Source organism: Cheilinus undulatus, linkage group 9 (genome assembly GCF_018320785.1).
Source record: "Cheilinus undulatus linkage group 9, ASM1832078v1, whole genome shotgun sequence".
In the NCBI taxonomy this organism is placed as follows: Eukaryota; Metazoa; Chordata; class Actinopteri; order Labriformes; family Labridae; genus Cheilinus; species Cheilinus undulatus.
This window is the reverse complement of record NC_054873.1, coordinates 51,973,968-51,988,324: the sequence shown is the minus strand read 5'-3', so window position 1 is coordinate 51,988,324 and position 14,357 is coordinate 51,973,968. Positions and strand designations below refer to the sequence as shown.

The following is a 14,357-nucleotide window of genomic DNA, read 5'->3' as shown; positions in this document are numbered from 1 at the left end:
CAGGTCAGGGTTTCTCCTCAGGACTCAGTCTGATGGTTTCAAGTGTCTGGGAACAAAACTGATGATCAACCACCTCCTGGATTTATGGAGGGATGGGGATTCATTCATAACTGATAAGGAAAGGAAAGGAAAGGAAAGGAAAGGGGGGAAAGGAAAGGAAAGGAAAGGAGGGAAAGGAATGGTAGGAAAGGAAAGGAAAATAAAATCATGAAAGGAAAGGAAAGGAAGGAAAGGAGAGGAAAGAAAAGGAAAGGTAGGAAAGGAAGGAAAGTAAAAGGCAGAAAAGGAAGGGATGATGAGATCTGATCATTAACCCGCCCTAACTGACCCGTTTTCTCTCCCGTCTCCTTCCAGAGGACGAACCCGTGGTTTTTGGCACCAACTCCCTGCAGAGGCGTAAAAAGGGGCTGGGCTTAACAGGCCTGCGGACAACGGGCTCAGGCTCCACCCACTCTAAGAACAAACCGGGTCTGATGATTGGTCTGCCGCAGAACTTCAGACAGATCTCGTCCATCATCGACGTGGACATCCTTCCGGAGACGCACCGACGCGTCCGACTGCACAAACACGGCACGCACAAACCGCTGGGCTTCTATATCAGGGACGGCGTGAGCGTGAGGGTGACCCCGCAGGGCGTGGAGAAGGTGAGACCTCCAGTTTCAGCTCACTTCCTGTTTGAGGTCTGTTCGCATCTTAAAGATGATTAAACTATTAAGACAAACACACCCACTTCCTCTTTTTAATGAGGTCATGAGATGTAGTCTAAACGCCACTGACCTCCTGCTCCTACTGACCTCTCCCTGGTCAGGTTGTCCTTAGAGGGGTTCTCTCCCTGGTCAGGTTGTCCTTAGAGGGGTTCTCTCCCTGGTCAGGTTGTCCTTAGAGGGGTTCTCTCCCTGGTCAGGCTGTCCTTAGAGGGGTTCTCTCCCTGGTCAGGCTGTCCTTAGAGGGGTTCTCTCCCTGGTCAGGTTGTCCTTAGAGGGGTTCTCTCCCTGGTCAGGCTGTCCTTAGAGGGGTTCTCTCCCTGGTCAGGCTGTCCTTAGAGGGGTTCTCTCCCTGGTCAGGTTGTCCTTAGAGGGGTTCTCTCCCTGGTCAGGTTGTCCTTAGAGGGGTTCTCTCCCTGGTCAGGCTGTCCTTGGAGGGTTCTCTCCCTGGTCAGGCTGTCCTTAGAGGGGTTCTCTCCCTGGTCAGGTTGTCCTTAGAGGGGTTCTCTCCCTGGTCAGGTTGTCCTTAGAGGGGTTCTCTCCCTGGTCAGGTTGTCCTTAGAGGGGTTCTCTCCCTGGTCAGGTTGTCCTTAGAGGGGTTCTCTCCCTGGTCAGGTTGTCCTTAGAGGGGTTCTCTCCCTGGTCAGGCTGTCCTTAGAGGGGTTCTCTCCCTGGTCAGGCTGTCCTTAGAGGGGTTCTCTCCCTGGTCAGGCTGTCCTTGGAGGGTTCTCTCCCTGGTCAGGCTGTCCTTGGAGGGTTCTCTCCCTGGTCAGGCTGTCCTTGGAGGGTTCTCTCCCTGGTCAGGTTGTCCTTAGAGGTTCTCTCCTGGTCAGGCTGTCCTTAGAGGGTTCTCTCCTGGTCAGGCTGTCCTTAGAGGGTTCTCTCCTGGTCAGGCTGTCCTTAGAGGGTTCTCTCCTGGTCAGGCTGTCCTGAGAGGGTTCTCTCCTGGTCAGGCTGTCCTTGGAGGGTTCTCTCCTGGTCAGGCTTGTCCTTGGAGGGTTCTCTCCTGGTCAGGCTGTCCTTAGAGGGGTTCTCTCCCTGGTCAGGCTGTCCTGAGAGGGGTTCTCTCCCTGGTCAGGTTGTCCTTAGAGGGGTTCTCTCCCTGGTCAGGCTGTCCTTAGAGGGGTTCTCTCCCTGGTCAGGCTGTCCTGAGAGGGGTTCTCTCCCTGGTCAGGTTGTCCTTAGAGGGGTTCTCTCCCTGGTCAGGTTGTCCTTAGAGGGGTTCTCTCCCTGGTCAGGCTGTCCTTAGAGGGGTTCTCTCCCTGGTCAGGCTGTCCTTAGAGGGGTTCTCTCCCTGGTCAGGCTGTCCTTAGAGGGGTTCTCTCCCTGGTCAGGTTGTCCTTAGAGGGGTTCTCTCCCTGGTCAGGCTGTCCTTAGAGGGGTTCTATCCCTGTTCAGGATGTCATTAGAGGGGGTCTCTCCCTGGTCAGGTTGTCCTTAGAGGGGTTCTCTCCCTGGTCAGGCTGTCCTTAGAGGGGCTCTCTCCCTGGTCAGGCTGTCCTTAGAGGGGTTCTCTCCCTGGTCAGGCTGTCCTTGGAGGGTTCTCTCCCTGGTCAGGTTGTCCTTGGAGGGTTCTCTCCCTGGTCAGGTTGTCCTTGGAGGGTTCTCTCCCTGGTCAGGTTGTGCTTAGAGGGGTTCTCTCCCTGGTCAGGTTGTCCTTAGAGGGGTTCTCTCCCTGGTCAGGTTGTCCTTAGAGGGGTTCTCTCCCTGGTCAGGCTGTCCTTGGAGGGTTCTCTCCCTGGTCAGGTTGTCCTTAGAGGGGTTCTCTCCCTGGTCAGGCTGTCCTTGGAGGGTTCTCTCCCTGGTCAGGCTGTCCTTAGAGGGGTTCTCTCCCTGGTCAGGCTGTCCTTGGAGGGTTCTCTCCCTGGTCAGGCTGTCCTTGGAGGGTTCTCTCCCTGGTCAGGCTGTCCTTGGAGGGTTCTCTCCCTGGTCAGGTTGTCCTTAGAGGGGTTCTCTCCCTGGTCAGGTTGTCCTTAGAGGGGTTCTCTCCCTGGTCAGGCTGTCCTTAGAGGGGTTCTCTCCCTGGTCAGGCTGTCCTTAGAGGGGTTCTCTCCCTGGTCAGGCTGTCCTGAGAGGGGTTCTCTCCCTGGTCAGGGTGTCCTTAGAGGGGTTCTCTCCCTGGTCAGGATGTCCTTGAGGGTTCTCTCCTGGTCAGGCTGTCCTTAGAGGGTTCTCTCCTGGTCAGGCTGTCCTTAGAGGGTTCTCTCCTGGTCAGGCTTGTCCTTAGAGGGTTCTCTCCTGGTCAGGTTGTCCTTAGAGGGTTCTCTCCTGGTCAGGCTGTCCTTAGAGGGTTCTCTCCTGGTCAGGCTGTCCTTAGAGGGTTCTCCCTGGGCAGGCTGTCCTTGGAGGGTTCTCTCCCTGGTCAGGCTGTCCTTGGAGGGTTCTCTCCCTGGTCAGGCTGTCCTTAGAGGGGTTCTCTCCCTGGTCAGGCTGTCCTTAGAGGGGTTCTCTCCCTGGTCAGGTTGTCCTTAGAGGGGTTCTCTCCCTGGTCAGGTTGTCCTTAGAGGGGTTCTCTCCCTGGTCAGGCTGTCCTTAGAGGGGTTCTCTCCCTGGTCAGGCTGTCCTTAGAGGGGTTCTCTCCCTGGTCAGGCTGTCCTTAGAGGGGTTCTCTCCCTGGTCAGGTTGTCCTTAGAGGGGTTCTCTCCCTGGTCAGGCTGTCCTTAGAGGGGTTCTCTCCCTGGTCAGGTTGTCCTTAGAGGGGTTCTCTCCCTGGTCAGGTTGTCCTTAGAGGGGTTCTCTCCCTGGTCAGGCTGTCCTTAGAGGGGCTCTCTCCCTGGTCAGGCTGTCCTTAGAGGGGTTCTCTCCCTGGTCAGGCTGTCCTTGGAGGGTTCTCTCCCTGGTCAGGTTGTCCTTAGAGGGGTTCTCTCCCTGGTCAGGTTGTCCTTGGAGGTTCTCTCCTGGTCAGGTTGTGCTTAGAGGGTTCTCTCCTGGTCAGGCTGTCCTTAGAGGGGTTCTCTCCCTGGTCAGGTTGTCCTTAGAGGGGTTCTCTCCCTGGTCAGGCTGTCCTTGGAGGGTTCTCTCCCTGGTCAGGTTGTCCTTAGAGGGGTTCTCTCCCTGGTCAGGCTGTCCTTGGAGGGTTCTCTCCCTGGTCAGGCTGTCCTTAGAGGGGTTCTCTCCCTGGTCAGGCTGTCCTTGGAGGGTTCTCTCCCTGGTCAGGCTGTCCTTGGAGGGTTCTCTCCCTGGTCAGGCTGTCCTTGGAGGGTTCTCTCCCTGGTCAGGTTGTCCTTAGAGGGGTTCTCTCCCTGGTCAGGTTGTCCTTAGAGGGGTTCTCTCCCTGGTCAGGCTGTCCTTAGAGGGGTTCTCTCCCTGGTCAGGCTGTCCTTAGAGGGGTTCTCTCCCTGGTCAGGCTGTCCTGAGAGGGGTTCTCTCCCTGGTCAGGTTGTCCTTAGAGGGGTTCTCTCCCTGGTCAGGTTGTCCTTAGAGGGGTTCTCTCCCTGGTCAGGCTGTCCTTGGAGGGTTCTCTCCCTGGTCAGGCTGTCCTTAGAGGGGTTCTCTCCCTGGTCAGGCTGTCCTTAGAGGGGTTCTCTCCCTGGTCAGGTTGTCCTTAGAGGGGTTCTCTCCCTGGTCAGGCTGTCCTTAGAGGGGTTCTCTCCCTGGTCAGGTTGTCCTTAGAGGGGTTCTCTCCCTGGTCAGGTTGTCCTTAGAGGGGTTCTCTCCCTGGTCAGGCTGTCCTTAGAGGGGCTCTCTCCCTGGTCAGGCTGTCCTTGGAGGGTTCTCTCCCTGGTCAGGTTGTCCTTGGAGGGTTCTCTCCCTGGTCAGGTTGTCCTTGGAGGGTTCTCTCCCTGGTCAGGTTGTCCTTAGAGGGGTTCTCTCCCTGGTCAGGCTGTCCTTGGAGGGTTCTCTCCCTGGTCAGGTTGTCCTTAGAGGGGTTCTCTCCCTGGTCAGGCTGTCCTTGGAGGGTTCTCTCCCTGGTCAGGCTGTCCTTAGAGGGGTTCTCTCCCTGGTCAGGCTGTCCTTGGAGGGTTCTCTCCCTGGTCAGGCTGTCCTTGGAGGGTTCTCTCCCTGGTCAGGTTGTCCTTAGAGGGGTTCTCTCCCTGGTCAGGCTGTCCTTGGAGGGTTCTCTCCCTGGTCAGGCTGTCCTTGGAGGGTTCTCTCCCTGGTCAGGCTGTCCTTGAAGAGGCAGGAAAGGCAGGAGTGTGGTCAGTTCCTCCCATATTCAAACATCCGCTGGTATCTCCTCTCTCGTCCTGCAGGTTCCTGGCGTGTTCATCTCTCGTCTGGTTCGTGGCGGGCTGGCAGAGAGCACGGGGCTGCTGGGAGTCAACGATGAGATCCTGGAAGTCAATGGCATCGATGTGGCGGGAAAATCTCTGGACCAGGTGAACAGAGCTTACACCTGCAGATCCAGAAGAATCCTGTTGAAGAGGGAAATGTTCTCATTTTAACCAACATTTCTAATAGATCCTGTGCTGTTTTTTTAACATGTCTGCCTTTTTTAACACTGATGCTAGACTGTCACTTTAACTGTAACTGAAAGAATAGTTACACATCATATTAGAGACTGTAGATGTATTCAAAGAGACTGTAGACGTCCTGGTAGAGACTGTAGACGTCCTGGTAGAGACTGTAGATGTCCTCGTAGAGACTGTAGACGTCCTGGTAGAGACTGTAGACGTCCTGGTAGAGACTGTAGATGTCCTCGTAGAGACTGTAGATGTCCTGGTAGAGACTGTAGACGTCCTGGTAGAGACTGTAGATGTCCTCGTAGAGACTGTAGATGTCCTGGTAGAGACTGTAGACGTCCTGGTAGAGACTGTAGATGTCCTCGTAGAGACTGTAGATGTCCTGGTAGAGACTGTAGACGTCCTGGTAGAGACTGTAGACGTCCTCGTAGAGACTGTAGACGTCCTGGTAAAGACTGTAGATGTCCTCGTAGAGACTGTAGACGTCCTGGTAGAGACTGTAGATGTCCTGGTAGAGACTGTAGACGTCCGGGTAGAGACTGTAGACGTCCTGGTAGAGACTGTAGACGTCCTGGTAGAGACTGTAGACGTCCTCGTGGAGACTGTAGACATCCTGGTAAAGACTGTAGATGTCCTCGTAGAGACTGTAGACGTCCTGGTAGAGACTGTAGACGTCCTGGTAGAGACTGTAGACGTCCTCGTAGAGACTGTAGATGTCCTGGTAGAGACTGTAGACGTCCTGGTAGAGACTGTAGACGTCCTGGTAGAGACTGTAGACGTCCTGGTAGAGACTGTAGATGTCCTGGTAGAGACTGTAGACGTCCTCGTAGAGACTGTAGATGTCCTGGTAGAGACTGTAGACGTCCTCGTAGAGACTGTAGATGTCCTCGTAGAGACTGTAGACGTCCTGGTAGAGACTGTAGACGTCCTGGTAGAGACTGTAGACGTCCTGGTAGAGACTGTAGATGTCCTCGTAGAGACTGTAGATGTCCTGGTAGAGACTGTAGACGTCCTGGTAGAGACTGTAGATATCCTCGTAGAGACTGTAGATGTCCTGGTAGAGACTGTAGACGTCCTGGTAGAGACTGTAGATGTCCTCGTAGAGACTGTAGATGTCCTGGTAGAGACTGTAGACGTCCTGGTAGAGACTGTAGACGTCCTCGTAGAGACTGTAGACGTCCTGGTAGAGACTGTAGATGTCCTGGTAGAGACTGTAGACGTCCGGGTAGAGACTGTAGACGTCCTGGTAGAGACTGTAGACGTCCTGGTAGAGACTGTAGACGTCCTCGTAGAGACTGTAGACATCCTGGTAAAGACTGTAGATGTCCTCGTAGAGACTGTAGACGTCCTGGTAGAGACTGTAGACGTCCTGGTAGAGACTGTAGACGTCCTCGTAGAGACTGTAGACATCCTGGTAAAGACTGTAGATGTCCTCGTAGAGACTGTAGACGTCCTGGTAGAGACTGTAGACGTCCTGGTAGAGACTGTAGACGTCCTCGTAGAGACTGTAGATGTCCTGGTAGAGACTGTAGACGTCCTGGTAGAGACTGTAGACGTCCTGGTAGAGACTGTAGACGTCCTGGTAGAGACTGTAGATGTCCTGGTAGAGACTGTAGACGTCCTCGTAGAGACTGTAGATGTCCTGGTAGAGACTGTAGACGTCCTCGTAGAGACTGTAGATGTCCTCGTAGAGACTGTAGACGTCCTGGTAGAGACTGTAGACGTCCTGGTAGAGACTGTAGACGTCCTGGTAGAGACTGTAGATGTCCTGGTAGAGACTGTAGACGTCCTCGTAGTGACTGTGAATGTTTTTACGACTCTGTCTGATATGATCATAACCATGATGGCGTCTTCTGTCTCTCTCTCTTTCTCCAGGTGACGGACATGATGGTCGCCAACAGTCACAACCTCATCGTGACTGTTAAACCGGCAAATCAGAGGAACAATGTGGTTCATCGTGGGAGTAAAACCTCCATGGGGAACTCTGGCTCTGTCGGTTCAGCTGGCTCTGCAGGGTCAGCTCTCTCACATGACTCACCAAGCCCCGCCTCCCAGAGCAACCCCATCACTGCAAGGTAAGACAGGCATTGATGTACAGGTAGAACTTAGTCCTGGTCTTGGACAGGTAGACCTCAGTCTGGTCTTAAACAGGAAGACCTCAGTCTGGTGTTCAACAGGTAGATCTCAGTCCTGGTCTTAAACAGGAAGACCTCAGTCTGGTGTTCAACAGGTAGACCTCAGTCCTAGTCTTAAACAGGTAGGTCTCAGTCCTGGTCTTATACAGGTAGATCTCAGTCCTGTTCTTGGACAGGTAGACCTCAGTCCTGGTCTTAAACAGGTAGATGTCAGTCCTGGTCTTGGACAGGTAGACCTCAGTCTGGTCTTAAACAGGTAGATGTCAGTCCTGGTCTTGGACAGGTAGACCTCAGTCTGGTCTTAGACAGGTTGACCTCAGTCTGGTCTTAAACAGGTAGATCTCAGTCCTGGTCTTAAACAGGTAGGTCTCAGTCCTGGTCTTAAACAGGTAGATCTCAGTCCTGTTCTTGGACAGGTAGACCTCAGTCCTGGTCTTAAACAGGTAGATGTCAGTCCTGGTCTTGGACAGGTAGACCTCAGTCTGGTCTTAAACAGGTAGATGTCAGTCCTGGTCTTGGACAGGTAGACCTCAGTCTGGTCTTAGACAGGTTGACCTCAGTCTGGTCTTAAACAGGTAGATCTCAGTCCTGGTCTTAAACAGGTAGGTCTCAGTCCTGGTCTTAAACAGGTAGATCTCAGTCCTGGTCTTAAACAGGTAGGTCTCAGTCCTGGTCTTAAACAGGTAGATCTCAGTCCTGGTCTTAAACAGGTAGATCTCAGTCCTGGTCTTAAACAGGTAGATCTCAGTCCTGGTCTTAAACAGGTAGGTCTCAGTCCTGGTCTTAAACAGGTAGATCTCAGTCCTGGTCTTAAACAGGTAGATCTCAGTCCTGGTCTTAAACAGGTAGATCTCAGTCCTGGTCTTAAACAGGTAGATCTCAGTCCTGGTCTTAAACAGGTAGATCTCAGTCCTGGTCTTAAACAGGTAGATCTCAGTCCTGGTCTTAAACAGGTAGATCTCAGTCCTGGTCTTAAACAGGTAGATCTCAGTCCTGGTCTTAAACAGGTAGGTCTCAGTCCTGGTCTTAAACAGGTAGATCTCAGTCCTGGTCTTAAACAGGTAGATCTCAGTCCTGGTCTTAAACAGGTAGATCTCAGTCCTGGTCTTAAACAGGTAGATCTCAGTCCTGGTCTTAAACAGGTAGGTCTCAGTCCTGGTCTTAAACAGGTAGATCTCAGTCCTGGTCTTAAACAGGTAGATCTCAGTCCTGGTCTTAAACAGGTAGATCTCAGTCCTGGTCTTAAACAGGTAGATCTCAGTCCTGGTCTTAAACAGGTAGATCTCAGTCCTGGTCTTAAACAGGTAGATCTCAGTCCTGGTCTTAAACAGGTAGGTCTCAGTCCTGGTCTTAAACAGGTAGATCTCAGTCCTGGTCTTAAACAGGTAGATCTCAGTCCTGGTCTTAAACAGGTAGATCTCAGTCCTGGTCTTAAACAGGTAGACCTCAGTCCTGGTCTTAGGTTGTATTTATGGCTTTGTCAGCTGGTGCGTACAGATTTATATGACCTCTTTCTTCTGTTGTTTCCATAGCAACAGCATTGCTGAGGGTGACAGTGATGATGACGATGATGATGGTGACATCATCCTGGAGAATGATTGCCTGCCGCCGTTCGACCATGGCACCAACGCCAACCTACACAGAGACTCACCTGGCAGCAGGTCGCTCACTTCGGCCACGGTTAGGCCCCTCCCACAAAGCATCTCGCTGCCCACTAGTGTTGGAGCGTCCCTGAACGACAGCTCAGCACTGTCCAATCACAACGGTAACCCCGCCCACACGACCAGCAGCAGCCAGGAGAGCATGAGAGAGGACGGCAATATCATAACACTGTAGCTGTGATGACAATGCAATGGGGACTGTAGATGTCAATAAAAAGTGGGCGGGGCTTGGACCAACAACTAACCTCCTGGTCAGCTTCACTGGATCGATACGGCAGTGTGAAGGAACACATGTCTGAACGTTTACACGGATTATTGATTATTGATTAAAGGATTACATGTTTACTGATCAATAAGGACTTCACAGAAGATCCCCGATCAATAAGATCGCCGATCAATAAGGACTTCACAGAAGATCGCCGATCAATAAGGACTTCACAGAATGTTCGTGATCAATAATTTCCCTATAAGGGTCTGTATGATGTCAACATGGATTAATAATCACCTGTACCATTAAATGATTTTATTGATCCTACAGCCTCATCAGAAAGATCAATAATAGAATCACCAATAATCATTGATTATCATTAACATCATCAATGACTTCTGATTACATAAAATCTAAGAAACAAAGTCTGGTTTATACTTCTGTGTCAGATCCATCCAGAGGGTTTAACGTCTGCAGCACATTCCAAAAAAGTTAGGACGGGGTAGTGAAAGATTGGGAAAGTCGTGGAATGTTTAAAAACACTCAGAACATTCCAAAGGTCAGAAGGCTAACTGGTGATTGGCTGTCCTTTTTATGTCAGTGAGACAATACCAAGACACATTCCACAGGAGTTACAACATCATGGCTTCACGTAATGTTGTAATGCTTTCATGAGATCATCTAAGTCAGAGGATGGAATGTTGGTGAAGCTGAGGATGTTGGGGGCCGATGACCTCTGTTTTTGCCCAGTGGAAGGCCGTAGTTGGCAACTTTTGGAGAAGTGGGTGGAACTGGCGAGGAGTAACCCTCGCTCCTCGCCAGTTCCACCCACTTCTCCAAAGGTTGCTGACACAGGACGGTCACTCTCAGGTGAAGATGCTAGGTAAATCTAATGGTAGAGCGCTGAAAGATGCTACGTTTTTAAGAACTTCTCATTACTCAGCATTAGTGGCAGTCAGCCAGTGCTACCCAGCTGACCAATCACAGGCTTTGTGGTCTACATGGATACCTGAACCTACCTGCAGGGTGGTCTGGATGCAGAAGTATAGATCAGTCTTAGCTGCTGTGAAGCAGTGCTCTGATTGGTTTAAATTCTCTCTGGGTGGCATTTTACTGGTCAGCACAGACAGCAGGTGCACAGGTGAGGGCGGAGCCTCACAGGACCATGATGAACACATTTAAAAACATGGTAGAGCACTGACACCGGGACAGTCTCAGCTGATATTTATTTTATTATCCTCTGAATGTTCTAGAAGATTCAGGCGGACCGGATTCTCTGCCCTGTTCTGAATCTGGGTAAGGGCGGGACTCCTGCCCCCGTTGTTGGGCTCAGACTGGGTCAGGCTCACTGTGAGTCAAAGCTGTCCCATCAACAGAATGACTCTGAAGCAGGATAAAGGAGGAGCTGGGGTGGAGGGGGGCTGTGGGCCAGCCTGCAGAGGGAGCAGCGAAGAGTAGGCGGGCTAGAGCGGGTTAAACATGGCAGTGGGATCAGCCAATAGCGTGCTTAGAGGGAATCAGCTGGCTGTCAGCTGATGAGGGCTAATGCTATATGCTCGCATTAGCTTGTTTTTCTTGTTATAACTTCACGCTCACTTCCGTTGGTGCAGATCTAGCTCCTCCCCCAGAGAGGCAAAGCTCTGTCTGATCACGTCTGTTGAATTAAGAGCTCCAGTTTCCTGTTTCCTAAACGTCCCTGCTTATTTCAGTGATGAGGGAGAAAAGCTGTTAAAAAGTGGTGCTGCCAGCTGACTCTGTCCTTCTGTCTGTGCTCTCCCTGTTCTCAGAGCTGGGCTACAGCTGATGGATTAGGATTATTCAACAAACGCCCAGCTCACTGGTGATTGGTTCCTCCAACGTAAACACACCTGTGCTCTCTAAGGTGGACTCTGCTCTCAGTGCTGCCCAGACAGGAAGTTAACAGGTGCACGGCGTTTTATCTGATCAATGATCAATGAAAAATATTCTAAATATGATGAAAAGTAAAGATGTCTGTTTAAGGTTTAAGCTGGAGTTTATGATATCGGCAATACTTTTAAATTTAAATGTCTTGTAATTACTGAGATTTTATAATATTCATGAATCATCAGATTTTATATGTTTGGTTTTTGACCTGCATAAATAAAGATGGGACATTATTGAACAATGCTGGTCTGATGTTATTGAAACTCTACAGTTTAGTTTAATGCATTAATACTCTTTAATGTGAGCTACTGTAGCTAGCTCTTTTTTTGATGTTCCTTTCCTCCATCTTTGTCCTTACTTAATCCACAATAAGAAGACAAACTGGGACCAGATGAAGAACCAGCTCTACTGAGCTGAGCCACAGGATCCATACCTCTAAGAAGAGACAACTTATGGAAAAGTGGGTGGAGCTAGTGAGGAGCGACAGCCAATTGTGGCCTACTATCTGGATAGAACTTCTCAGGTCCAGGACCGTGTCAGCGAGCCTAGATTCCCTGAACCTCTGGTCAGGATACTCACTCTGGCTGCAGAGTTAATGTTGGCTGCTATTCTTAATTTTAGTTGTAGTCTCAGTCTAGTTTTAGTCATCACAGATCTATTTTTGTTAGTCTCAGTCTAGTTTTAGTCATCACAGATCTATTTTTGTTAGTCTCAGTCTAGTTTTAGTCATCACAGATCTATTTTTGTTAGTCTAGTTTTAGTCATCACAGATCTATTTTTGTTAGTCTCAGTCTAGTTTTAGTCATCACAGATCTATTTTTGTTAGTCTAGTTTTAGTCATCACAGATCTATTTTTGTTAGTCTCAGTCTAGTTTTAGTCATCACAGATCTATTTTTGTTAGTCTCAGTCTAGTTTTAGTCATCACAGATCTATTTTTGTTAGTCTAGTCTAGTTTTAGTCATCACAGATCTATTTTTGTTAGTCTCAGTCTAGTTTTAGTCATCACAGATCTATTTTTGTTAGTCTAGTTTTAGTCATCACATATCTATTTTTGTTAGTCTCAGTCTAGTTTTAGTCATCACAGATCTATTTTTGTTAGTCTCAGTCTAGTTTTAGTCATCACAGATCTATTTTTGTTAGTCTCAGTCTAGTTTTAGTCATCACAGATCTATTTTTGTTAGTCTCAGTCTAGTTTTAGTCATCACAGATCTATTTTTGTTAGTCTCAGTCTAGTTTTAGTTGTCACAGATCTATTTTTGTTAGTCTCAGTCTAGTTTTAGTCATCACAGATCTATTTTTGTTAGTCTCAGTCTAGTTTTAGTCATCACAGATCTATTTTTGTTAGTCTCAGTCTAGTTTTAGTTGTCACAGATCTATTTTTGTTAGTCTCAGTCTAGTTTTAGTCGTCACAGATCTATTTTTGTTAGTCTCAGTCTAGTTTTAGTCGTCACAGATCTATTTTTGTTAGTCTCAGTCTAGTTTTAGTCATCACAGATCTATTTTTGTTAGTCTCAGTCTAGTTGTAGTCATCACAGATCTATTTTTGTTAGTCTCAGTCTAGTTTTAGTCATCACAGATCTATTTTTGTTAGTCTCAGTCTAGTTTTAGTCATCACAGATCTATTTTTGTTAGTCTCAGTCTAGTTTTAGTCGTCACAGATCTATTTTTGTTAGTCTCAGTCTAGTTTTAGTCATCACAGATCAATTTTTGTTAGTCTCAGTCTAGTTTTAGTCAACCATATTAACCCTGTTTTCATATCTATCCTGATCCTCTGGTCAGCTGAAACTCTTGGTTATGGATTTGGGTCTGTATCTCTCAGGCCTAAATGTGGCCCTCTCTTATGGTCCTTGGGGTCTTTAGGGTCTCCGGGCCCTCATGGAGGTGAGTCCAGGGTTGAGCTCACACGTGGCCTTCCTGCCAAAGTGATTCCAGCAGCGTGCTGAAGTGGTCGAGGCGGGGTCTGGGGTAAATGTGAGGACTTTAAACTGAGGTGATATCCATTACAGGATTAGCTAAACCAAGCAGAGCTGCTGTTTGTCTAAGTCAGGCTAATAGAGGCTGTTTATACGGCGGCAGGAAATGGAGCTGTGAGTGGCCGGGGTTACAGAGAGGACAGCGAGAGAGGCAGAGAGGACGCACTGTTCATGAGTACGGTCTCTGGATCTGATTGGAGGAACGACAGCAGAAATTGATGTGAAAAAGATGGTGTTAAAGGCGACGTTTATACAGACATGTGCTTATTGGAGGGTTTAAAGTAAAGCCTGGGAGTCTCCGCCCACTTCCTTATCTTTATCAGCCTAATAAGCACAAATAAAGGTATTATTATTATCATTATCATTGTTATTATAAGCACAGGGGGACCGTTCCACTGACCCATTATTAAAGCTCCTGTATGGAGGCAGCTGGCTCTGAAATCTCTCAGTTCAAAGGGACTTCCTGTCTCAGACATCCATCCTGGAGTACTGTAAATGTTTTTCAGATATTATGAGATCTTAGTGAGAGAATCCCTGTAGCCCCTGGCACTGAAGGGCCCTGATGGGGTCAAAGGTTCTCATCTCTACTCTGGGCTCACAGAGGTCTCTGTTAAGTACTTTTAAAGCATCCAGAACCCTGACTAAGAGTGTGATCAGAGTCTTTAAAGGGTTTATTAGAGTGCAGACAGATCAGCCTGTCTCCATGGAAGTGCTGTAATACAACTGTTCAACACTTTCATATCTCCAGGGACGGTTTTAAAAATCTTCACAATCTTCCTTCATAGCTTAGACCAGGAGAGACAGCAATCTCTGAATTGCACAACTACGTTGGCAACATTTGCAAAGTGGGTGGTACAGAGTGAAGGAATCTTCTCATCTTACCAGTTAGACCAACTTTCACAAATGTTGCCAACGTATTTGTGCAATCTAAACATTTCTGCCTCTCTCATAGTGTTGGAGCTGTTTGGATAAACGTTCCTATTAGATCAGTTCATATTTCCTCATGAATATTAACGTGATCTCTGATATCTGTGAAACCAGCAGAGTTTTTTAGCTCTACACTGCTGCCCTCTGGTGGCCAAAATAAAAGACTGCAGGCAAAAAGAAGGACAAGGACAGCAGCATCATTCATCATTTATTAGGACGTCTCTGTTGTTATGATCAGCTTTAGAGAAATCAGGAGGAAATATTTACAAAAACATTTATTTCATCAAAGAAAATTTACAAAGAGGAAGCAACAATTCACTGAGAAGAGCTTAGTTTCCTTCATGCTGACTGGTCTTTGTTGACTGGTCTTTGTTGCCTGGTCTTTGTTGACTGGTCTTTGTTGACTGGTCTTTGTTGACTGGTCTTTGCTGACTTGTCTT

At 48.9% G+C, this 14,357-nt stretch overlaps 1 protein-coding gene across 1 annotated transcript in view; it reads left to right on the top strand.

Annotated features, from left to right (window-relative positions):
• The window catches only part of pard6a (par-6 family cell polarity regulator alpha), a 49,249-nt gene extending 39,374 nt beyond the window's left edge, over positions 1 to 9,875 (top strand). The window contains exons 3-6 of the mRNA XM_041796777.1: positions 355 to 644; positions 4,898 to 5,023; positions 6,983 to 7,182; positions 8,775 to 9,875. Coding sequence (XP_041652711.1) covers positions 355 to 644; positions 4,898 to 5,023; positions 6,983 to 7,182; positions 8,775 to 9,078 — 920 coding nt within the window. The 3' untranslated portion in view covers positions 9,079 to 9,875. The remainder of the gene's footprint in view (positions 1 to 354; positions 645 to 4,897; positions 5,024 to 6,982; positions 7,183 to 8,774) is intronic.
• The last annotated feature ends 4,482 nt before the right edge of the window (positions 9,876 to 14,357 follow it).